This window comes from Calonectris borealis, chromosome 7 (assembly GCF_964195595.1).
Source record: "Calonectris borealis chromosome 7, bCalBor7.hap1.2, whole genome shotgun sequence".
Lineage (NCBI taxonomy): Eukaryota > Metazoa > Chordata > Aves > Procellariiformes > Procellariidae > Calonectris > Calonectris borealis.
This window is the reverse complement of record NC_134318.1, coordinates 32588613-32610946: the sequence shown is the minus strand read 5'-3', so window position 1 is coordinate 32610946 and position 22334 is coordinate 32588613. Positions and strand designations below refer to the sequence as shown.

Below are 22334 nucleotides of genomic sequence, written 5' to 3'. Positions count from 1 at the left end.
AAAGTGGAGTAAGAAAGATGCACAACTTTAAAAATCCATTGTTTTCCTTCATAAGGGTCTTAGGTGGTAGCTTGCATGTAATTCCTCATAGCATACACTGCTGCTTCTCTGTATTGCTCTTTCTTGGGTTAAGCATCCTAATAGTAGTAACTATTTCCTATTGTGTGAGTGATCCGTTTTGAAGCTTGTCTTTCCAAGGGCTCCGTCTTCCCAAGATTTAAGCCTTAACGTATGTTATGCCTAGATGAACATCTACTTTATTTCCACGCTTTGGCTTGCAGAATTTCAGATCCTTCTTGTAACTGTGCAAGAGTAGGATTTAAGTGAAAATGAAGGGTCTACTGTGGTTCGTAGACCCTTGGGAATAAAAAGAGTTCAAAGAAGAAAACTATAGATGCACTTAGCCTTACAGCGTAAGCTCCTCCGTGTTGATACACTGTCTACTTTCATGTTAGTGCTGCACTAAGCAGACTAGATGCTCCTGGAGACAAACGACAGCAAGAAAATTACTTGAATCTGGGTTGAGATTTATTTAAAATGCTGAACCAAAATTATCCTCCCACACAGGGACTGAGTTCATGAAACTGTCACTGGACTTGGAGGGCTGGATTTTGACGTTCTTGTAAACAGAAACAAAAGGATGATTTGTGGAAGGACAATGAAAATAAACATTTGTTGAAGTCCTTAAAGACATCTCACAGAGTTGATATAGCTATAAAAACATAACACTGCAACTTCTGCAGGCTCAGAGACTCTGAGGTATATCATATGCTGGCAGGGCATGATACAGATGTCTTCCAATAACTTTGCATTAAAAGCCTTCCCTTTCCCTTCCCCATTAAAAGCCATCTTCAGAATAAATTCTTGAGAAGTTATGTGCATAATCAAAACATCTTTTCTACAAGCGAGAGATGTAAGAGCACTGTATAAACAAAAGGATGCTATACGAAATCCATCTATTTAAAATACTGTTTATTTGTGATTTAACATTAATTAGCATTACATCTATGAGCAATTTCAGATAACATTTATATATTTTCCACAGGACACAAGAGTTGGCTGGCTCATTCTTTATGCCAAAGCAAGTAAATAGAGGCATTAGCAAAAGGTGCAAATAGTTCACGGTTGCATTTTAAAAAATATTTATGCACATTGCATTCATTTAGATATATTTTTAAAAAAGTTATGAAAAGCGTAGTTCACAGGTTACTGTTTCTACATATGTTGTAATACAACACAAATAATGTAGAACATAAAAAACAAAGTAAGCAACTGAAAGTTTCCACTATGATTAAAAACACTGATTCCAGTATTTAGTGATAGCTAGAAAATTGTTTCCAGGATCCATTCCAACATTGCGTTATCACACTTACACGGTCAAAGCTAACCAGCCCCCAAACATGCTATAATCAACATTTTTGCATGCCAAACCACTCTCCAGCCATATTTAACAATTATATATTGTATAATATTTCAACTGGCAATTTGGGAATCACATGGATCTTTAAAATGTACTTCCTATTGCGATGACTGATTTACAGACAATTTGACACAGCGAAGAAAACCCTATGTTAATTTCTATGTTTAGTTTGTATTTACAATACAGTAAAAGTACTAAAATGACAATATCAGTAAAAATGAGTAAGTGGCAGTACCACCCTTACCCGTGGCACTAGGCTCTGATTTGCTCTGGGTTCATCCAAAGGACAACACAGATTCATGAGACCCTTTTACAATTCAAATGAAAGTGAAGAAAAAAACCAAAGTGTCGCACTCTGTATGAATCCATACAAATTATTTAAAACATCTAATATGGAAATGTCACTTTGCTGATTTAATAAAAATATCCCACAATCCATATCATATATTTAAAAAAAATAATCACCAGACTTTTACTTTCTTTGTCTCCTCCTATTTTCTTACTATTTCACTTTCCCTTTTAACAGTTTTGTTTCCTTCATTTGGTTATGTTAAGAGATTATTTTTCTTCATTCATTAGCAATACCATGAGAGAAAAAAAAAACCACAAGTAATTTTTAAACATGAATCCAGTTCAATTTTATATGCTTTTACCTTTTGATTTCTAAGTCCCTGGATTCCTGAATTATATTTAAGTATACTCTAAACCAAGCATTCTTAAATACGCTCTACTATTAAATGCTTGGTTCACATGCTTATAATACCTTTATACTGAATGGTATACAAACATTTGAACATATAAAATCTTCTTTTTGTTTTGCCAGTTAAACTAAATTATCAATGTTAAGTGTATAAAATCCCCCTTCTTGAAAAATAAGGGTTTTTCCCCCCCCCAACTGATAGAATAAAAAAAGAAGTCTTCAAAAATTATATTTCACTAAAATGAAATATTTGGCAAAAAAGTTGTTGAAGAATGGAATTCTTTAAACATTTTGTATAATTCCAAATAAACTTTCTCTTACACAGTTTTTCCCCTAATATTATGTGCCAGTGTATAATATTTCTATATGATCTAATCTTAAAAAAGATTTAAGGTGTGTTGTTAATATGCACCCACTCAAACAGGGGTACAGAAACATAAAATATATGGTCAAAATCACAATACAAAAATGTATGATCTGGTTGCCAAATGAGACAGCAGTTTTAAAAAGTCGTATGATCACTCAACAGTAACTTTAATAAAGACTTTAACTGTACTGAAAAGTTTAAGGTCTGCAAAATACTCCAAGCAGAACTTGCTGCTGCATACTGTGATGGTATTCGATCTTGCTATGACGGTAATGGAGCACCTGCCATGTAGTTTTACATGAAACTAATGAATGTTTCCAACCCTCACAGCAATTTTGGACAGAGTTAAGTGAGAGGTGAATTAATTTTCAATTAACATGAAAGGGTTTTTTGTGTTGTTTTTTTTTTTTTTTGTTTGGTTGGTTTTTTTAAAGCAAAACCTCTTCCAGTTCCTTTTTGTTTAGGTTAAAAGTCCAGTTACTGCACACCCCTAACACTACGCTGTTAATGGTCAACTTAAACATTTTAAATGTGCAATGTCTCCTCACAGCAGAACTGCACTTATGCTTCTACTTTCTCCTTCTTTTTACTCTTTTTCAGAAAAGATGGGGTGCGGAACTTCTTCTTCTTCTTTGATGGGGATTTGGAAGGTGACCCTTCAGGGGACAGGGTCTCTTCTATCTTTTCAGAGCTTTTAATTGTAATCTCTACGCTCTCCACAGTACTAGTGGTTAACTGACTGACCCTCTTGGTGAGATCTTCTTCCACGTCATGTGCATCTTCCTTGCCGTTCACCACCACAACTGGCAACTCCACAGATATTAGGTTAGCATTCTGGGTATAGAGATCTTCATGGTTTTCTGAAAGAACAATTTTGCAATTATTTATGTACACTATATCATGCAAAAAACCAGTATTGAAACAAAGTCTGTGAGACTGGACTATGATCCAAAGAATGAAACCCGAAGTGCTTAGATACGTTTCCACCCCCCCTTTATCTACATTCTTACTTGTTGTAAGCAGACCATACTGTGAAAATGTCATTAAAGGAAAACAGGCTGAAAAAGCCAATCCTATCTCTGCCAGGTATATATACAGCTCAAGCTGTATACAGTATACACAAATACAGTCTACACAGCCAATACGTATACAGTCTCAAGCACACTCAGAATTACTCTTTACTGCAAGAGACTAATTTATGAAAATGCAGCCATTCCATATGGAAATCTTTGGAGAGCTAGCCTTTCAAAATGCCTTCTTAGAGTCTGCTGGAAAAGTCTTAGGCAACAAAAACTAATCTTAACACTTTCAGTAAAATAAAAATATAATATCTATTTCCTCCACCTTATTAATATCTAAGTTTCAGTATGCCCTGCAATGTTTTATGAGAACTACGTATTTGAAAAAATTGGGAAAAACAGTTGTCTGGACAGAATCCCACCCAGACTTGGTAAAAGGACTCTTTTTGGCTCAGTTGACTTCAGGCAAGTGTAAAAACGCAGCAGAGGAGTGGATGACTCAGGTTATCAGAGCCACTGGCGTTGTACAGAAATTGCATGGAATACCTTCTAATTTTTCTGGGACATTTTGCGGGGATTGAGTTTGTGACTGAATTTGTGACACAGATGAACCGTCATCTGAGAATAATTCCTGTTCAGCATCTGCAGGACAAGATTTGAATTAGTAGCCATGCAAAAGTAAAAATCAAGCAAGAATGTCAGTGCTAGTGCTACAAGATTTACAGCTCTGCTAGCATTGCGTTGCTCATGCTGACAACATCAAGAAGTTAGAATACACAGTTTAAACTGTATAGAATTATGGATTTACATGTTTTATCGGCTAACAATCATTATATATTAGTTCTTTAATAGAAAGCATTAAAAAGGGTGGCAGGGTTGCATTCCAAATAGCGTGTCCCATGGTTTTATCTAGCCGTAAGTCACACAATTTGCTGTTATAGTAAGCTATTATACTATGCCCTGAATGTAGCAAAATTATTTTATTACACAATATTAGTCAAAAAGAATGCATAGTAAGTGTTATTGTTAAAAAAAAAAAATCAATCCTGAATTAGTAATTCCCTATGGAATAGTAGTATTGAAAGATGATGTAAAAAGTGGAAGTAGACAAGTCTTGCACATTGGGAGAATAGAAGAAAAATTAAAGAAGCCAAGACCAAACATCTCAGCAAACTTTTGCTCAGCTGGGCACAGACCTAAGCAACTTGATCTAACTTTGATATCAGCTTTGAGGAGGTTGAACTAAGATGACCTTCATGGGCTCTTCCAACCTAAGTTATTCTATGATTCTGACAAAAAAAGTCATTATGTTAAAGTGTGTTTTTTGTCAACCCCATTTCTGTGCAAACCTTTCATTGCTTTAATTTTAGCACTAACCAAAGTAAAAAAAAAAAAAAATTAACAAAAAATTCTACCGTCTCAAGGAATGATTAGTTCTAAAGTAGTTGCCAACAGCATATGCTAATAATTAAAATGTATACAGTTTTTACAGTAGATATTTTCAAACTAAAAATGAACTCATTATTAAAATGTAAACCCCAACATTTAAAAACGCACCACTGACCTTCCAACCCTTGCTGCTTGCGCTCAATTGTTTTCTTGTACTCTTCCAGTTCCTTTTCTGTAAGATGGCTGAACGGGTTGGGTGGTGCTGGTGGTGCATGCTCATCATCTTCAAATTGCATTGGCTGGAGAAGAGAAAACCACAACAGTTAAAAACAGAAGCAAGCAAGCAAGATGTATATGGTTAATGTCTCTTTTTTGCACAAAGTTTGGTGACGCCAGATTGGCAGCGAATACAGAAGAAAAACACAGATGCATCCAGATGAAAATTACCCCATTTAATAGGCATTCGCATAGTAATGAACGCTGACTACTGAGATGTAAATCACCATCCTTTTGCAGCAGCACAATCATTATTTGAGGTTTTTTTTTTGTATCAAAGGGGATAGCTTCAGAGTAGAGACCTGCCTTAACAGCTTACAGTTCAGGAAAGTGAAAGTCTTTTACCAACAGGGATTCAAAAATAAGGTTTCCCATATTTTCTGCAAACGCCCCAAGTTCTAGGAACGTTTTCGTAGGAAAGTGACTGTGCTCATGCTCCAGTTTAGGAATCTAGCTGGAAGAGATCTTCTGAGATGAATCTTACAATGACAAAATTAAAATTATTCTCATGTTGAAAGAAAACTCATTTGGAAAATATTCCTTTTGCCTGAAATAAATAAGCAAACTCAGTGTTAACTCCAAAGAATATTGGAAACCAAAATGAGGAAATAGATGTACTAACCCATGGATGGTTGGAAACTTTTAGAACTATAGATTTCCAATGACAATTCATCACAGTTTGTTATATAACCTTATTAGGGATATCTGTACTGTTTGGAAGTAAGTATATTCTATTCAAGAAAAGATTAGTGTGGGCAGGTAAGAAACTGGAAACCCTCCCTCCCTCCCAATAAGAAGCCTGTTTCTAATGAAAGCTGCCTTCTACACGGTCCCATCCCACCTTTTAAACTCAGTTATTTCTGGGCCTCAATCAGTTCCTTTAGCAGCGGTTCCACAGACTGATGAAAAGATTATTTTTGGCACCATGCATTGCAAAGTTCATCACTCTAGCTTAAATGGTCTTAGACAGGGGTCCTACTTCATTAATTTTAATGGCAGGCAAACTTACCATTCATATCTCCATTTGAAACTAACATTTTAAACCTCTGAAATGAAACATGTATAAAATGTATCGCACATCCAGAATTTGGCATTAAAATAAGCAGTTCTAACAAAGCATTTAGAAAGAAAATGGCCCAAACTGATGTTTGAAAGACAGGCAGCCAAATAACCCAAATATTTGTAAATCAATTAATTATGTCCTACTCACTGGACTTGGCTTTTTATCCACAACAATCCCAGCGAGCAGCTGAGACTGTGGTCCGGCTGTCTTTAGGTCATATCGGTTTTGCTCCCTTATCTATGCAGAGAAAATAAACTGGGTTAGAAACAGATATTTCTCTTTACCAAATCCTGTGTCACCGGCTTTGCAAAGCCAGTAACACAAGCAGCAGTGAATGGCTGCTGCACCTAAAAATTAAGATCTCTCCTTCCACCTCTAGATGCACTGCATGTTTTTTAGTCCTTCAAGTACACCCAAACACGCTAGTACACCCTAGTCCTAGCTCCCACACTTCACGCAAGCCAGTATTTAGAAATAAGCTCCAATATCTGAATCTGTCCTCTCCATCCCATAAATGACCTATGTTAAGCTATTGGAGTGATCTCTACCGTCACAAAGGTTGGTAAAGTTTTTCTTTCTGTGAATAGCTCACTATTTTCCCCAAACCAACAGTCCTAGCTTCACATTGTCAGTGCTTAAGAGACTGACAGATCAGATATAAATACACATACAGATCATATAAAAAAAAATCTATAGCAGAAAAATAGGAATAAACTATCTAATGAGACAGTGACATGCATGAATTTAAAAATCATTGTCTGGGACTTGTATCATTAATCTCTAGATGATTAGAGTGTGCCTTTCCAGTCCTAAGGAAGGGAGTTGCTCCTTCTGACTCCAGTTCAGTCCCCACGGATACTGATACGGTGCTTTCCAAGAAAGAAAAAAATACATAATCAAATGGAAAGTGTCCTGAATATCTGTTAATATAGTTATGCCTAGGGTGGAGTATTATGTCAGTTTGACAGTCAGCATCTTACATGCTGGAAGGGAAAAACAGTAAGATATTTGTGTTTACAGAGAGGTCCAGCAATAATCTCTCATTTTCTTTTTTTCCTGCCGTAGGAAGTGGACTGGACCATGGAAACTCCAGCTTAATAAGTGCTAGGAGAATTAATACAGAACAGAGTGAGATTACAGTCTGAGGTTTAATCATGCTGTAGATGACTCACAGCAATTTGGTTCATGTTGACACCTAATTATCCACTAAATATAGTGCTAAATAGCAGGTACTACCATTTCCAATCTATTATTTCCAGAGTTAATACTCACCCTTCATCAAACTATTGCATTCAAAATTTATATACATATTGCATACGTATCTACAGACTTCATGTATATTATACATTTAAATACATGCTTTTTAGTGCCAAAAATCACACCAACGTAAGAAAGTTCTTAGTAAAATCAGAACATTTGAAAATGTTATTTTACTGCTGTGTTGAATCATTACTTGAACATATAACTTTATTTGGAAATGTTACAATTTTCATTTCATTACACTTCTTTTACCTTATTTCTCTTTTCCAACACTTCACTTGGGTTTGTGTTTAGAGGAACAAATTGGTTTGGATCTTCAATTTTGATTGGCGTCCCTCCACTAGTCTTGGAGGAGTCATCAGCTTTCATCCACTTAAACAAACAAACAAACAAAAAAAAAAAAAACAAAAACAGAAACAACAAAAAAAAAGAAGCTAAAAACCCCAGCATGATGCCGAATAACAATTCTCAGTGTTGTCTTACTGTTAAAAAAGAGATATAAAGAAAGGACTTTCTGACTATTCTCAATTCCACATGACACCCACAAAATAATCCCAACTCCTTACAAGTCTGTGTGTTTGCCCAAGAGGATTTAAGTTGCCTTGAACACGTATCATCGACATGACTTTTTGTAAACACTGAAATACATCCCTGAAAAATGCAGTATTAATGAAGTATTTAGAAAGGATCATGCTTCCTAGTAACTGGCACATAGATCCACCAGTTCCAGAGCCCTTGTTCATGCAATCAACTTCCACCTCTGCAAACCACATATTTTGACTGTAGTTTTTTTTCCTTTGTAAGCAGGGTGTTAAATCAGTTGCTAAGGGTGTTTCTCCCAAGCTTAAGTTCAGAAACTCGCTAGCCTGCCAGCAGGAGGAGCTGATGCTTTTACAGTTGTACTACGCAACTGATAGCAAATAACATCCTTCGCAGTCACAAGACAGCCACCTCCCTCCAAGCTGGAAACACAGTGGAAGCATCTCGGTGAGCTGAAGGAGGAGGAAAAATCTTGATCATCATTAAAAGTAGTAGCATAAACAGACCCTTTGAAGTCTGTTTTCAGCAGGCTCACAAACAGGAAAGGGGCAGTTAGAGATGAATTAGAGCTTGTGTCTCCCTCGTGTAGAAAAGAACACAACCCATGGGTGATTTAAAACCTTATTATGATTGCTGGGTAATTAATAGCACAAAAAGATATGGTAGAAAAACTGTTTTCTACTTCAGGAATTAGAAGAAAGAGCAACAAAAGGGAAAACATTGTTAAATTTTGTCATAAACTGTTACTCTTCCAAATAGTTAAACCCCGCTTCCCCAAACAGAGGGGGCCCTTAGTACTAATGTCATTAAGTCTCCCCAAAGCTTGTTTTTATTTGCTTGATAAATTTATTTGCTAAACTTCTTAAAGATTTCCTCATATAAACTGTGTGTGATTTACTTTCTCTCAAGTAGTGCAAAAACTAAGTGACTGCCTAAAATATCTGCCTACCGTGATCTTAGTCCTGGGACTGGTTTCCCCGTTCCAGGACTCCTCAGGCACATTAACTTTCAAGTATGTGTTTGGAGAGTTCAGCCATCTTGTCTTTTCTCTCTGTTGCCTCTGTGCCAGGAATTTCAGGGGGGAAAGCGGGATTGTATCATCTTCAAAGGAAAAGGCAGTCACAGTGGCTGGAATCTCAACGTCACTCTTATGTCTGGGTTTTTCTCTGACTAATGGTTGCCTATATGCATAGCCAGTTCTGTATCCCTATGGAGGAGGAAAAAAAAAGAAAAAAGTTTAAAAAAAATAAAAATAATAAAAAAAAAAAATCAGAAAAAGGTATCCAAAGTAGTCATAGAAGTTTTGTGCTGCCCTATATGCATTAAACAGGTCCACTGAGCTCTTCAGAGAACGGGCTAGTGTTGTCCACCATTCATTCACATTATTAACATTCAAGAGGCCCATTTAAAATACAGTACAGTAGCAGTTGGACAGGACCCCACTCACACTTCACCTTCCTCCCACCTTCGTGAACACGTGACCACCAAATGACCCCCTGCTCGGGTTATGACCTAGGTAGCTTTCATGAGCACGTTGATTTGTCTTGCACAACGGCACATCCTAGTTCATGACACTCCCCCATTCCTCACTCTATTTGTATTAAAGGCTGTTCCAGAATTCATACTGCAGTGAAACGGACATTTCAAACAAATAATAAATTATCTTATTTCCTAATATTAGAGTTAATAACAAATACAGAGGGAATCTGCTATGTCTATTTACTAGGTGGTGATTAAAATATATTTTTACTATTAAGCTACTATGAAGAGCAAATACGTTTGTGAGACGGGTTGGACAAAATTTAAGTTCAAAACATTATAAATTCTTATCAAGACAGAATACTACTGTCAGCTACAATGACATAATAAAAACTAAATCAAGCAGAGGAGATTTTGTAGACAATAAAGTTACTCCATCTTCATTTTCAATCTCACAAAGAAACCAGAAAAAAATCATTTACTTTACAGAAGCTAATCTTACACTCAAAATCTCACAGAGACTATATGGACAATGCCATCAACGTGCTCTCACCAGGTTGTCCAGCATGCGCATGAGCGCTTCAAATTCTTGCTCTCCAACTTTCCATTTTTGTTGCGAAGCCATATTAACTCCACCTCCTCCAGTTGCTGCCACAGCGTGTGTGGAAGGCTTGAACTTCTGCAGATCCAGTAGTAGAAGATTGTCTATCCCACCGGCTCCAGCTAATGCATGAACCTAGAGACGTCAATAAGTGTATTATATTTGTGGAAAAGCTTCTGGATTCTATGCTTTTCTGAATTCACAGGAGAAACATACTTAAACACATGCTGCAGTTATTTCTCAGGCTACTTTTCTGCTGTGCAAAAATGTATTAAAATATATAGCAAGTGATTCTTATGGAAAGGATGATAATATAGAATCATAGACTCATAGAATCATTAAGGTTGGAAAAGACCTCCAAGATCATCGAGTCCAACCATCAACCCAACACCACCATACCCACTACACCATGTCCCTAAGCGCCTCATCTACACGTCTTTTAAATACCTCCAGGGATGGGGACTCAACCACTTCCCTGGGCAGCCTGTTCCAAGGCTTGACCACTCTTTCAGTAAAGAAATTTTTCCTAACGTCCAATCTAAACCTCCCTTGGCGCAACTTGAGGCCGTTTCCTCTCGTCCTATCGCTAGTTGCTTGGGAGAAGAGACCAACACCCACCTCGCTACAACCTCCCTTCAGGTAGTTGTAGAGCGCGATGAGGTCTCCCCTCAGCCTCCTCTTCTCCAGACTAAACAACCCCAGTTCCCTCAGCCGCTCCTCATAAGGCTTGTGCTCCAGGCCCTTCATCAGCTTCGTTGCCCTTCTCTGGACACGCTCCAGCACCTCCATGTCCTTCTTGTAGTGAGGGGCCCAAAACTGAACACAGTATTCGAGGTGCGGCCTATCTGCTAATAATTGCACTTTAAAAGGAGTAGACTCAAAACACTAGCTTTCAGAGTACCTTAAAAAGGTCTTTCTGCATCACAAGACTAAAAATTTTTCATTTTTATATTTGTTTCAAAACAAATGAGCAATCGAATTCAAAATGAATGGCAGGGCAAGGGAGGAAAGGGAGGGAGTGGGAGACTGCCATTTGCACCTCCAAACACCTACTTGGGATCACTGGAGAACAAGTAAAAGCAAAGTGAGGAAGTTTCTGGGGATGGGCTTAAGAGCTATGGAAGGTGAGGACACTTTCAGTGGTCTCTCTCCACAGGTTATAGATAATACCTAGACACCTAACTAGGTAGTTAAAGTTAGACAAAACGGAAACAACTGATTTTGGGACTCATGTTATTTTTAAATACGCCACCCTCTACCATTGCTTCAAAGACCTTTTGTTTATTTGGTTTTACAAATCTCTGTGATCATAGGGAGAAGTTTCTTTCCTTGTCACAACATTCAGCTTTGATAAACGAGCTGGATGTTGAAAGATCTTAAGTCACACTTCCACATGCAGAGAGTACCACCGAATCTATGATCTGACAGATCCCCTGCATGAAGCTCACTCTCCACAGCATAGTACAAAACTTGTACCCTTCAGAGTGTAACAACACCAATACTCGTTCTAGGAAGAGTGATACAGTATTTGTGCTGTTCTTCCTGTGTTTCCTGATTATTCCAATTTCTCTGACTTGGACCTGGCATATGATTACTGGATTCCACAACCCCAAATATTTTGTAATATTAGAGATTTTCCCATCTGGGATGTAATCTATAACTCAGCAGCATAAATGTTTGAAATTAAATACAGATAAATTCTCTCTCACCTGTGTTTCACAGGCCAGTTGCACATTGAAAATATAGTGGAATGCTTCTTCCAGTGTCTCTCCTAGCGCTACCACACCATGGTTTCTCAAGACTAATACCTAGTAAATGAAGACACTAATGTTAAATGGTAGAAACTGGCGCAGTACCTGAAAATTGTTTATGAAGAGCGTGAATGAGGTTGAATACCTTGCAACTGGGTCCAAGAACTTTCTGAAGCTGAATTCTCTCTTCCTGTTCATCAAGAGATCCCTGGTAGTTGTAATAAGCAACATCTCCCAGAATCAGAGCCTCTTGTGATATGGGAAGGATGCCACACTTCATAGATGAAACCTGTATCAAGAAAATGAAGTACTGATAATTAGGAAAAAATGAAACTCTTAAAACCCGCATCTCAACCACTCAAGCCTTAGCAGGATGTACTTTGTAACCTTGCTAGAAGAAAGACAAACTCTCCATAGTGAAAGCTTAGGAACAATACCTTTCCCCCCACTAGTCTAATTTGCAATAGGGTGACAGAGCTGCTGTTACCCTACCTAGGGACAGATTCACTATAGGAAAAGACAAATTATCCTAAGTTAATTTTTGTGAATTTTATCCATGTTTAATTCTCAGCATAAGCCTACTTAATGGTTTTTCCTTCTTTCCCACGTTTATAACTTCAAAACGTTAGTAGAAAAGAAGTTATCCATTCCTTTTTTTGTCTGTAGTCAAGGAATGCATATATATGCATTTATATATAAAACAATATGAATTTAGCTGTTTATCTCAAACCAATTCTTTCCAGTCTTCTTACATTTTTATCATTGTTATACAGACCATTTTTAACTTATATGTTAACTATGACTTTTTAATAGTGAGGTAAATCCAAACTGAACATAACTACTAATTAAGCCACTTAAAAGTGGAGTTGCATAATGCAAATGGTGATGTATACAGCACATTATATGGTCTAAGATGCTACAAATGAAGCCTGTGTAAACTATATACTTTACAGCCTCCTCAACCTGAGTACAATTTTATCTGAGCGTCAATTTATTCATATTCATTTCATTGCAGTGGCCCAGCCCTCTTTCTCTGCTTATTTGATAAGCTCACACCTTTCTTTACCAGTGTGGAGTCGATGTTAAAAACAAAACTGCCATGAGCAGTGATTCAGATTCAGAAATGTGCTCTAAGTTCATAAAGTAAACCTGTTTTCTTTTACTCTTATGCTAGAAGGAAGACTTACAGCTGCTGTTGCAGGGGTATGTATGTGTATTACACATCTGACATCAGGGCGTGTGGAGTAGATGGCCACATGTGGACTGAATCCTGCATTGTCAATACTTAGAGTTGTACTTCCCTGGTCAACTACATCACCTAGGATGTTTACTTTAACCTGGAAAAGTCAAACAAAGGAACAATATTCAAAACAGCTGCGACAACTGCCATTATCTACAAACTAGCCTCCCCCTTTCTTACTTGGTATCAAATTTCCCCCCACATATTTAGGGCTCAGAGCATGAAAAGAAGTAGGAGAACAGCCATGAATCTGTGTGTCAATAAACCATCCTGCTGCCCAAGCCCTTGAGAGTTGTTGGAAGTCCAGCCATGGAAGAAGTAAAAATAAGACCCTGATATAACATATTCCTCTTTGGTCTAGCTGACCTTTCCTTGTTTCTGACTTTCAAAAATTAATTTTGTTAACATTTAGTACATTTTAAATATGAAGAAAATTCAGCCTCTGAGAAATTTCAAGTAAGAAAATTAAATGCTTAGAGAATTTTCAGTTTCATGGGAACATTAAAATAATAATTCCAGGATCAACAAAAAACAATAGCAGGGTCATATCAGGTCTTGTTCTCATGTTTGTGTTTTGGTTCTGTGTTTGCTGGTGTAATGCTATCAATCTCCTACCCCTTCCAACTGGAGGTAGTTTCTTTACAGATACGTACTGACATGAAGAACATATGGTAGGTTCTGCACCAAAAGATCCGTGATTTAGCAGCTACCATTGCCTAAATGCCAATCTGTAACTTCACCCAGCTCCTCTGTTGGGCCTGGGGAAGATTATTCAACTTTATTTCCCCACTTATAAAAATAAGAGCTGATTCTACTAACACTACTCCTACAGAGTCATTTCGTATGTATTACCATATTGTCACGTTATAAAAGGTTGCTGTTACACTGTGGCTATTTGATGAGCTTCATCAGACAGGAAAACAAAACTTTGCTGCTCCACATTGAAGCTGAAGACAAAGCAACAGAAAGCAAATCTAAACCCAAAAAGAAATGCTGAGGACAAAGGATGCTAGTATCTAAATAGTTAATCAGCTTTTCATCTGGTGGGTAAACATTAAAAAACAAATAACGGCATGATTATAGTTTAGAAGTCCATTTTAGCAGCCACAAAAGTCTTTTAGAAAACAATTTTAGAAAAGGGTTGAGCCTTGCTGGTTATTACACAGCAGGTAAATGACGTACCAAATTAGAAGCTGAAGCTTCAGAAAAGGACAGACCTCTTGGAATGATTAGAATATGGTCATGTTCTTTGCTTACTCTTACCTGCAAAGGAGGAAGAAAATGGGTTACTGATCTATTTTTGAATTTATATTATTCAGGGGGAAAATTAATTTGAATGAATAGGTAAGATTCCAAATAAAAATTTTTATTCTCTAAAATACTTACTGTGATATAGGCATTTGGCAAATGTGCCCACCCAAACAAGTCAGCCAATCTATATAAACTGGCTAACTTGCATCGAGTAAGTTTTTCTCCCTTAACGAACGAGGAGGTATCTAACCCAGGTAGATCATTGATGGGTGTAATCATTCCATGGCCTGAAAAACAGATTAAAAAAAAAGGTGATGGCCAGTTGGACAATTAAATAACTTCTAGCTATGCCATGATCTTCCAGAAGCAGTGTTTTTAAATTGTTAGCATAGCAGTACCAGCAATTGTTAGACTGGAAGTGCACCGCTGGGATTTCTAAGGTCTTTACTGAAACCTCTGTTACTTTAAGACAGTAGGAACCATACTCAGAATTTAAGTCTTCATCTCTTTTTTAAAGACAAGAGAGGTGAAATACAGGCTTCCTTTGAAGTACCACTCGGATTTTGAGCTCTCTTCTGATTCAAGTTCCTATATAAGACTTGAACTACGCTTTAAGACATGTGCCACTAATGAAGTACTTTTTACATGTTACTTTGAAAATTACAGGAGAACACTTTCCTGCCGGATTTCTGACACCAATATAACTAATCTGACGAGATGTCTCAGTTTGAGCACTTTAATTTAGTCCTAATGAAGAAATTAGGATTAGTGCAAGAGTTCTCAAATTGCTAGACAGAAGAGATCACCTCTTAACAGAGAAAGCACAAAGCTCAATTTATCTCTTTGACTTGTGACTACACAAACATACACTTCTCCCCTTCATGAATGCATGATATCCCTTTGAGAGCTACAGCCTTTGCTTACAGGGAAAGTTAAGACCAGAAGAGGTAAAAGTCGTTCTGCTTTTCAACAAAAAGAGTATGCACTTTGAGCTTAGTCATCCTGTCCAAGTCCCTGGGCAAACGCAGCAGAGACAGCAGTTGGACCTGCAGTCTCACTACCAGCCAGAGATACAGAGATAAGATTATTTGGGCTCTCTGTTGTTCTCTTCCACTTGTTTTGTTAAATGAGCTCTGAAGAGCCATTTTGGGAACAATTCTCAAAAGATGCTGAATGCTGACAGCTGCCACTGTACTTCAGGCTTGTAAGCTCCCATATGATGTCCACCCACAGAACTTACATCGACTTTAATGTTTCAGTGCTTCACGACTGGGAAAGAAGAGCTTGGGAGATCCTAGCGACATCTTCATAACTAGAGGGCATACTACAAGCTGTTTTTAACTGTGGGAGCTGTTTGTGTAACAATTCAGTTTGCCAGGCTACTCCCACCCCCCTTTTTTTTTTAACAATAATTTATATGCAAGAGTAGAAAAAGAAACAATTTAAATTGTTATGTATTTCACATCCCAGTTTATGCTTGTGTTAAAATGCTAACAGTAATGGGGTGCAGCATTTTGTTCCCTATGTCAGTTAAATTTTTATTAGCAAATTCTAGAATAACTGAGTGTGAGGATTCCAAACATTTTGGATATCATCATACAAATCAAAGAATTTGAAAGAAAGAAGCCTAAAAAGGAAAGTTAAGGCCACCATCTGTACTACTTCACAGCTGAAGCAAGCTCTGACAGAAATTTTATTCAAAGGAGGAGATCCCAGCATTGCTAAGCCCTGGTGATAATAAAAAAAGGAAGAGAAAAAGTGCAATTATATGCATAATTCACTTACTGAGTGAAGATGAGGAAAAACCTGCAAAAGAGCTTGCTGTAATGTATTCAGCAATCTGCTGTAACGCAAGCAGTCCAGTGGGGTTATTGCCCTTCTTCATCTGTTCTTGAATAAGGCATTCCAGATCTTCTCTAAAAGCCTGTAGAAACATTTGAGAATCATCAAGGAAACCTGGCTTGGATAGAAATAAGATTATTATAGGTGGGGCTGATAGCTTTGCCTGTTATTAATGTTACATGACACTTCACCTTAGACGTCGTTTTTAGCTGCTTATAACTTTGCCAAACTTTAACCATCTGACCTACACTTTGTATGCTAAGTATCGGCCATTTGGGGGAGCAGGAGGAAGGATTTTGGTCAGAGAGGGTTAACTATTTCCCAGAACAAGACAAGATAAAATATATTTTTGTAAATGATAACCAAAAACCACTTTTATCAATAATAATTAAAGTGTTCTCCATATTTTGGAAGAGGTACTTGAAATTCCATCACGATGTGTTGCTTTTAGTGCTGGATATTTTTTAATTTTGTAATCCCTCTGAAAAACCATCCGAATTTGATAAAGTTATAAACAACTGGAAAACTGGAGCTCATCCATGCTCAAGTAGTATCACAGGCATGCAAAAACTAGAAGGAACGCTGGGATGCCATGTCCTCTCTATTTCTTTCCTTCTCCCAAAGCAAGAAACTCTTCTCTCTTTTCCTGTATAAAATGTCCGCAAGCCCAAGAGATAAACTCATGAAAAAGGTTTTCACAGTATCAAATTTAATATACTATGAACTGTGGACAAAGCCTGTTCCTTCTGGATGATAGACAGATTAACCACTATCCACAACAAATGCCTGTCCTAGGACTACTTCAGTCTTGACATTTCTAGCCTAAGTAAATTCTGTTCCTTCAAACTTTCCTTAGAGGTTTTATTTTCTAACCCTCTCATTATTTCTTGGCAGCATCTTCCAGCTTTTGTCTGAATGAGCAGTACGCAAAGCTGCACACAACAAGAGTTGAGGTGTATTGCGAACGCTCTTGCTGGTTCATTCCAGAAAGACATTTGGTGCCTTTACCATGCAGCTGACTCCTATTATAACTCCAGGCTATTCCCAGTATGTAATTGCTCCTTTCAATTTGCCTTCCTTAGCAAAGTACTTGCTCTCAGTTAAAAAAGAAATTAGTTCTGTATGGCAAATATAATTTCTTCACTGAATTTTAATTCAGTCCTCCAAAACACCCACTTTGTTGGGTAAAATCCACCAATCTCATGACATAGTCTGTTCATCAACAGTTTTGACTCTAAAAGAGAGAGTGCTACCAGACCCTCTCAAAAACATCCTCAAGACTCTACTTGATACGGCTCTCAGTTGGACAGCTGAGCGTCCATAACTACACTTTAATTTACAAGTTTTCAGACACCTGTGCTCTTCCTTAGAGTAGTTTTGTCAGGATCGTGTGTACCTGAGACTTGCCAGATTTCCACAAGTAAAGCCTCTAAAAATTCACATGGACTGACTATGCAGCGATCTGTTACATGGATATCTCTGTGCAGACCAGACCACGCATGCAGCATCCCCCAAACAGCTCAACAACCTCTTGTTAGCCTGAAGATACATGGGCGAAGTCAGATTTTTCTCTTTAGTGGCTGCTGCAGGCAAGATCTATGCAGCAGAGGAAGGGAGCAGATGGGAAAAAGGAAAGAAGAAACAGGGAATCCAGGGAGTGAGGAAAGGAACCTAAGTGGGACTGGGAGAAAAGAAGTGGAGGTATGGGAGGTGGATCAGCACCGGGAGCCCGTAAGGGAAACTGATGAGAGGTGGTTATGGGGAGGTAATTGCCAGAAAGGCAAACAAGGATTTGTGCAAAACAGCAAGTGGTTGGAGAAAACTTCCTGACTTTCATCCTTCAACTATCAGCAGATGACTGTGAAACCCACTCCCTTCAATCTGATTCAGCTCCGAGGATGGCCATCATCATCACGACTCCATGTTCCAATGGCAATGTGGGTGCCACCCTTACTGACAAAATAACGAGCACCATCCCCAGCCTGGAACCCAAATGTGGCTGCAAGCCCCGACTGCTGGAAGTCAGACGTACAGAGGATGTTTCTTTGCCCCTCTTGCACACAGATCATAATCTTTAAGCGTACCACAGTCGTCTTGTCCCCATGCCTCATTTGGCAGGCAATGGCTAGTTCTCACTAGAAAAGAAATTCAGTATTTTTTTCCTCTTCTCATGACTCAGCATGTGGCCCTGTGCCTTTTTTGCATGCTACCCATACTCTGTTGAGATGACAATTATTATTTATCTGATAAGATTTTCTCTGGGCAGATAATTACTGTAAATTCAAGTGCTTCACAAGCATTAACTAATCCCTGAAACATGCCTTTAAGGTGGAGCAAGGCCATTTCCACAGAATGGCAGTGAGGAGGTCGAGATCAGATGCTTCCACCAATTTGGGACTTTTGTTTTGAGAGGCCCAGAGCCCCATTTGCAGAGCACTGGGCAGTAAGTAGCTTCTTACATACTCAAAGCACAACTCTCAGTGAAAATTCAAGTGCAGCGCTGAGTGTTTGAACATATGCAGCTGTACCTCAGGGTAACAAGGGGGATACACAGAAAATCACAATCTGAAAAAACAGGAAACAGATGATTCAGCCTCACCCAGTTTAAATCCTTGAGGCTGGTTAGTACCTGAATCTGAGCATCTCTCACTACAACCAAAGTGGTTTGGAATGAAATTCAGACACGTGATTTATACAATCCCCTGTAGAAGACACAAGGATTTTTCACATAACATTTTCACCACATTTTGGTGGTCAAAGAGCTCACAGTGCATAGAAAAAGGAGTGAAGGTCCAATCTCTATGTTCTACCAACCTACTTGAAAGCATATAAAGTATAAAATAACAACAGAGGTACTTCCTTGGCCCTTTGCACATCATATCCCTCACATTACAGAAGGCTTTTTCCCTCTGCTAAAAATCGCCAAAATACATAAAACAGACTTTCAAGCACCAGCCATCCCAGTGCCAGCTCGCTTTTCTGCTAACGGTTCACCATGTGGCTACAGTTTTATGGCACTTTCTCCTTCTGCTACTGTGATCTATTAAGATTGCAGAGACAATGACTGGCCAATGTATTTCATCAACAAGCTATACTAACACTTATTTTCAAATTCTGTTATTCCAAGATATTCAATTACTTCTCAAATATTCCTGAAAGAGGCCCCCTGCAAGAAAGCTCTGCCATTTCACATTCTGCAAGGCTGAAATGCTCTTTCACTCTTGTTTACAATCTGTATATGAGGAAACTCCACATTTGTAGTCTCCTGGGGGCCATGTGGAAGACAGAATTCACAAAATTTATGGAAGTATTTGCTTGGGAGGAGATGGAGAAAAACAGTTATCTGTATTATATTAAATCACTCTCACTTCAATTCAACAAGGACTATAAAAAGGATCTGCAAAAACATTCACAGTAAACTCTTATTAGTCATATTCAGACTTTTTTTTTTAAAAACTTGTACGAGTAATGTTACTTGTATAGCAGAAAAAAGGTAGTGTAATGTATTTTGCCCAATTTTTGACAGAAAGATTTTTTGTTTTATTTCTTATTGTATTTTTAATTCTTCTGCTTTCTGATCATGCTATTTTCATTCTTCTGAGCTTAGTTTTGCTCTCTGATGCTAAGAGTAGTATATTATACACTTGCTGAGGCTACTACAAATGAAGATTTAGTGTTGTATCAACAACTTCGTTAAACTGAACAAGCAGCTTTCTTTAACAATAATTTCAGAAATAACAGAAGATAAGTAAGAGCCAGGGCAAGTAGCAAAGATGGAGGTTTGGGATGAGCTGTAAAACAGAGGTGAGGGTATGGACGAAGTGCATAAAATAAAGTATGCAATTTATCCACATGCTAATGCTCAACGTTTTCTAGCAGATTGCAGCCCTCAGTGTGTCATGCACGACTCGCACATTCCTCCATGCACATTTATGAATATTTCAATACCTTTCGTTCACTGCTACAGACCTTTAAAACTTGGATCTGTATGTCCTTAGACAACCATCCCACATGTGCTAACACAACCTTCCTCCGTTTCTGATAATTCCCGATGCGTTCATATGAAGGACATCACCTTCTTCTGGACAACAATCTACCTTAAATATTAGCCATTAAATGAATGATATTTATCAGAGCTTTCACTGTACAGCACTTATTTCTGTAAAACCACTACTGTGCAGGTTCTGATTTTGAGATCTGCTTCTGAAAACCTAACTGTAGCCTGGCAAAACCTGGTTTGGTTTTGCTTTTATTCACAACATATATATGGCATTACACTGCAACTGCCCACAAGTGACCAAGTAAAAGTCATGCTTGAGAGAGATGTTTTCAAAAAGATGACAAACACACTGCTCCGGCACAAAGCAGATATTTTTCAAGCAGAAAGGTCACTAGTAATTTCAGATGTAGTATTTGACAAGAAAATGCTGACCAAGTTAAAACTGTACTGGCAGATGAATGAAAAATTATGTTATTCAGCTGTATGCTCAGCATTGCTCAAGAAAGACAAAGTTTCAGCTTTGGGATTTCAAAAGCTCTTTGGGCACATGTGGGTTTTTTGGTTTGTTTGTTTTAAAACACTAAAATTTTAGACATAAGATGATACAATAAGAGCAGTGATTTTTCACAGTGGGGTATTGAGTCCCAAAGCGAGAAGCACAGCACTTTGTGGCTGCCCATGCTGCCTGTCAACACAGCTGCACCACTTCTGGACTCGGCCAACCTGCCTGTGCCTGCACCAGTGCTACAGCAAGGCTGCCGCCTGGATACACCACCCCGCCGTTGCTGTGAATCGCTTCCTGTTTGCACAAGCATCCTTCTGTCTGCAGTGAGCTCACCTGCCCAGCCAAGCACCAGTGTCTCCCCTTGTTTGTGCTGGCACAGCACTTCAAGCATCCTGCTGAAAGTCAGCACAGAAAACGGTCTGTGGTATGAAAACTGCGCCCATGACAGATATTGGAAAGAAGGCAAAGCAACATTTCGGTCAAGATGCACTACTAGGAGGATGCCGAGTAGAGCTTTTATTCACCTGGCAGCAGCCAGCCACCTAAGCAAATAGCCTGACCTCAGTACGCAGCAGGCTGCAAACTCCCCTTCCACTACCGCCAGCTGAGGTTGTTCTCTTCAAAACTGCAGTGGGCTGAACTACGCTGTTACACTAGAGGAAAACATAGTCTTGCACTTACACCATGAACCAAAGCATGCCCTGCACCGCCAAGCCTGCCAGCTGCTGACCTGACTGCCCTGAGCTGGCAGTGCCCGGCTGCTCTGCTTCCACCTCACCCACCTTCTGAATGCCACTCCACTACCTTGCACTGAGACATGAATTTCCCCACAACTCACCAGTAAAAACATACAGGGCAGCTCAGCCTGTTCCTAAAACTGTTTCTAGAACTCCACTGTTTCTAAACTTTTTAACTGTTTCTAAAACTCCAGCCAGCTCTTTTACACCAGCTTAGATAGCCTTACGTGGTACTGCAGCCTGCAGAACAGATACAGCTTTCCTTGATAGAGTCATTAGTTGCGTGATTAGGTCAATGTCTTTCTAGCATCATAAAATTACTTCTCCAGAAATATTTGCAATCATCATCCATATACACATCATAAACTCAAGCAGCTTAGATGCAAAAGTCTTTCAACTTAGACCTGCAAGGGCTCTCTGAAACTTGAGAGTGAAGTTACAAGCCTCAGTTCTGACTCATTTACTCCCATTTTCTTTCAGAAGGACATCTAAGAGTGAGTTGACAGTTTAAATTGTGGCTTTTAAGAGTCAAAGCAACATTTGCATGTACTAGTTGATAACTGGTATTTTTCAGTCAACATAAGCAGAAAAACTAGAATAACCAACTTGCTAGAATAACCTATTTTACATGTATACATATCTATATATAGCGCAGAAAAATAATGCTGCTAGAGAATTTTAGTATTAATCTCTTCATCACGGTAGGCAGCTCCCTGAGGATGGTAAGAAGTATGCAGGCTCATAAGTATTTTGACTATCTTTCTATGCTGTTTCTTGTTTGTTGACCATTGATTTCTCCATGCAGTCCTTATCCACTCAAAAGGAGTAGAAATAAAATAATAAGAAAAAAACCTTCCCTGTAAATAGAGAAAACAACAACATACAGGCCCGTCT

The 22334-nt window shown here is 38.3% G+C and overlaps 1 protein-coding gene across 11 annotated transcripts in view; it reads right to left on the bottom strand.

Moving 5' to 3' along the window:
• Window positions 1–955: 955 nt before the first annotated feature.
• Window positions 956–22334, bottom strand: part of ADD3 (adducin 3) — a 113462-nt gene continuing 92083 nt past the window's right edge. For 6 of the 11 annotated variants that reach the window (XM_075155009.1, XM_075155008.1, XM_075155007.1 and 3 more), the window contains 12 exons: window positions 16142–16280; window positions 14492–14643; window positions 14288–14368; window positions 13053–13202; window positions 12011–12154; window positions 11824–11922; window positions 10067–10249; window positions 8984–9241; window positions 7747–7866; window positions 6382–6471; window positions 5071–5194; window positions 956–3347 (listed from right to left, as the gene is read on the bottom strand). In XM_075155009.1, coding sequence (XP_075011110.1) covers window positions 3049–3347; window positions 5071–5194; window positions 6382–6471; window positions 7747–7866; window positions 8984–9241; window positions 10067–10249; window positions 11824–11922; window positions 12011–12154; window positions 13053–13202; window positions 14288–14368; window positions 14492–14643; window positions 16142–16280 — 1839 coding nt within the window. In that variant the 3' untranslated portion in view covers window positions 956–3048. Of the gene's footprint in view, window positions 3348–4052; window positions 4149–5070; window positions 5195–6381; window positions 6472–7746; window positions 7867–8983; window positions 9242–10066; window positions 10250–11823; window positions 11923–12010; window positions 12155–13052; window positions 13203–14287; window positions 14369–14491; window positions 14644–16141; window positions 16284–22334 lie in introns of all 11 variants that reach the window. The other 5 variants (XM_075155004.1, XM_075155003.1, XM_075155005.1 and 2 more) reach the window with 2 other exon arrangements.